This window comes from Tupaia chinensis, unplaced genomic scaffold (genome assembly GCF_000334495.1).
Source record: "Tupaia chinensis unplaced genomic scaffold, TupChi_1.0 Scaffold000617_2, whole genome shotgun sequence".
Lineage (NCBI taxonomy): Eukaryota > Metazoa > Chordata > Mammalia > Scandentia > Tupaiidae > Tupaia > Tupaia belangeri.
In genome coordinates this window covers 676,808-678,506 of record NW_006160137.1, presented here as the reverse complement: position 1 = coordinate 678,506, position 1,699 = coordinate 676,808, and the positions used below count along the sequence as shown (strand labels likewise).

At 38.1% G+C, this 1,699-nt stretch overlaps 1 protein-coding gene across 1 annotated transcript in view; it reads left to right on the top strand.

Moving 5' to 3' along the window:
• Positions 1-290: 290 nt before the first annotated feature.
• Positions 291-1,699, top strand: part of GADL1 (GAD like acidic amino acid decarboxylase 1) — a 176,095-nt gene continuing 174,686 nt past the window's right edge. Inside the window, exons 1-2 of the mRNA XM_027775942.1 lie at positions 291-312; positions 954-1,126. Of these exons, the coding sequence (XP_027631743.1) occupies positions 291-312; positions 954-1,126 (195 nt within the window). The remainder of the gene's footprint in view (positions 313-953; positions 1,127-1,699) is intronic.

The following is a 1,699-nucleotide window of genomic DNA, read 5'->3' as shown; positions in this document are numbered from 1 at the left end:
TATTCCAATCTGAAAATGCATTATTCCTTCCTCAAGAAAATAACTTGTCTGTGGCCAGCGAAAATGCATTATTCCTTCCTCAAGAAAATAATTTGTCTGTGGTCATTTGTTGTTTTCTTTACCTCTGCACTGAACTTCATCTTAGGACCCAGAAATGCCAAGTGAATTTGTAAAATGAAAGGAAGCCAGTGGCTTTCTAAGTCACTTAAAATTATGCTACTCCATGTATCAGGTTCTGAAAATCAGAGCAACTATTACCCAATTTTTATATTCGAGGGGATATTGATGACATGGAGGTGGTGTTAATTACAGGTAAAATTAAAAGGGTTTTCCCCCTTCCTTTTTTCCAAATGCCTACTTCTTCTTTCTCCACCTTGTGGACAGTGCTTGAAGGGGTGGAGGGATGGCAATCATTTAACCATTTATAGGAATGCTATTGGGTTGTCAGGGAAGTCATGACACATATTTACATGTATAAACAGAAAAACACATCATGGCTTTCTCAAATATCTTACTCTCTTTCAGAGGTGGTTGCATTAAAAACCATATCTATGATTATGGAGGCATGATTTTTTCAGCTTCAGATGCCATCCAGCATGGGAATTCATTCCTGCATTAATATCCTTTTTGATCAGACCTGAAATTCTGCTAAATAAGTAATCATCCACTTCATGTGCTAACTCAACCCAGTACAGAAGAATATATATAATAAGGTAGATTGAATTAACCCTTATATTATGAGCTTTCTCAGATTTTCCCTATCACTATCATGACACTGGATACTATAAGCAATTGTCAACTTCAGTGCCCTGAATGGTGCTTTCATGCATTAAAGAAAGGTATGCCATTGGGAGCTGGGACAGTGATCTGTTTTTTTTTTTTTCCCTCCCTGTGTTTTATTGTGTGATAGAGTTAGATTATCTCTTACACACAATGTGTTTGTTTGCTTCCAGGAGATAGTGATCAAGAGGAGATTGTTCCCAGCAAGAAGAGTGCTATTCTTGTGGATGGTGTTGTGCTGAATGGCCCTACCACAGATGCAAAAGCAGGAGAGAAATTTGTGGAAGAGGCCTGCAGGTTAATCATGGAAGAGGTGGTTTTGAAGGCCACAGACGTCAATGAAAAGGTAAAAAGAAAAACTTTAAGCTCAGGAATGGGAAAGATAGGTTCTACTTTTTGATGGGTAGACATAAGGGAAACGGGAAGCACAAGCTATCATTTGCTCTATGCCTTTGTCTCAAGGGGGATGTCCAGATACCAAATTTCGGGTTACCCTTTGCCTCACCCAGGTCTTCTTTCCTCACATGGTGAATGTATTACGCTCCCAGGTGTCATCCGTTGGGAGATTGCCCAAGACTCCATAGCTTGATCAGATACAACCTTAAAGCACAGGATGAAGCTCCTTGCTCCAGATAATATTAAAGATTATAAATAACCTGCTACTCTAATTTGTAGTCTCTCCAAAACGTACTTTGCTCTTTGTTTTCTTATACGTATTCTTTATGTCACTAGTCAAAATCAAGTAGACAGTAAAAAAGAGTGTGAAAACATTTTTTGTTTATTGTGGTCCTACTAAGAGCACAACTGAACATAGGCTAGACATCTTGTATTAAGTCTGACTCCTTACTCATTCCATTTTCTGGTTCTAGGTTTTTTTTTTTTTTTTTTAGAGAGAGAGAGAGTTTTTTTTTCTTAGGGG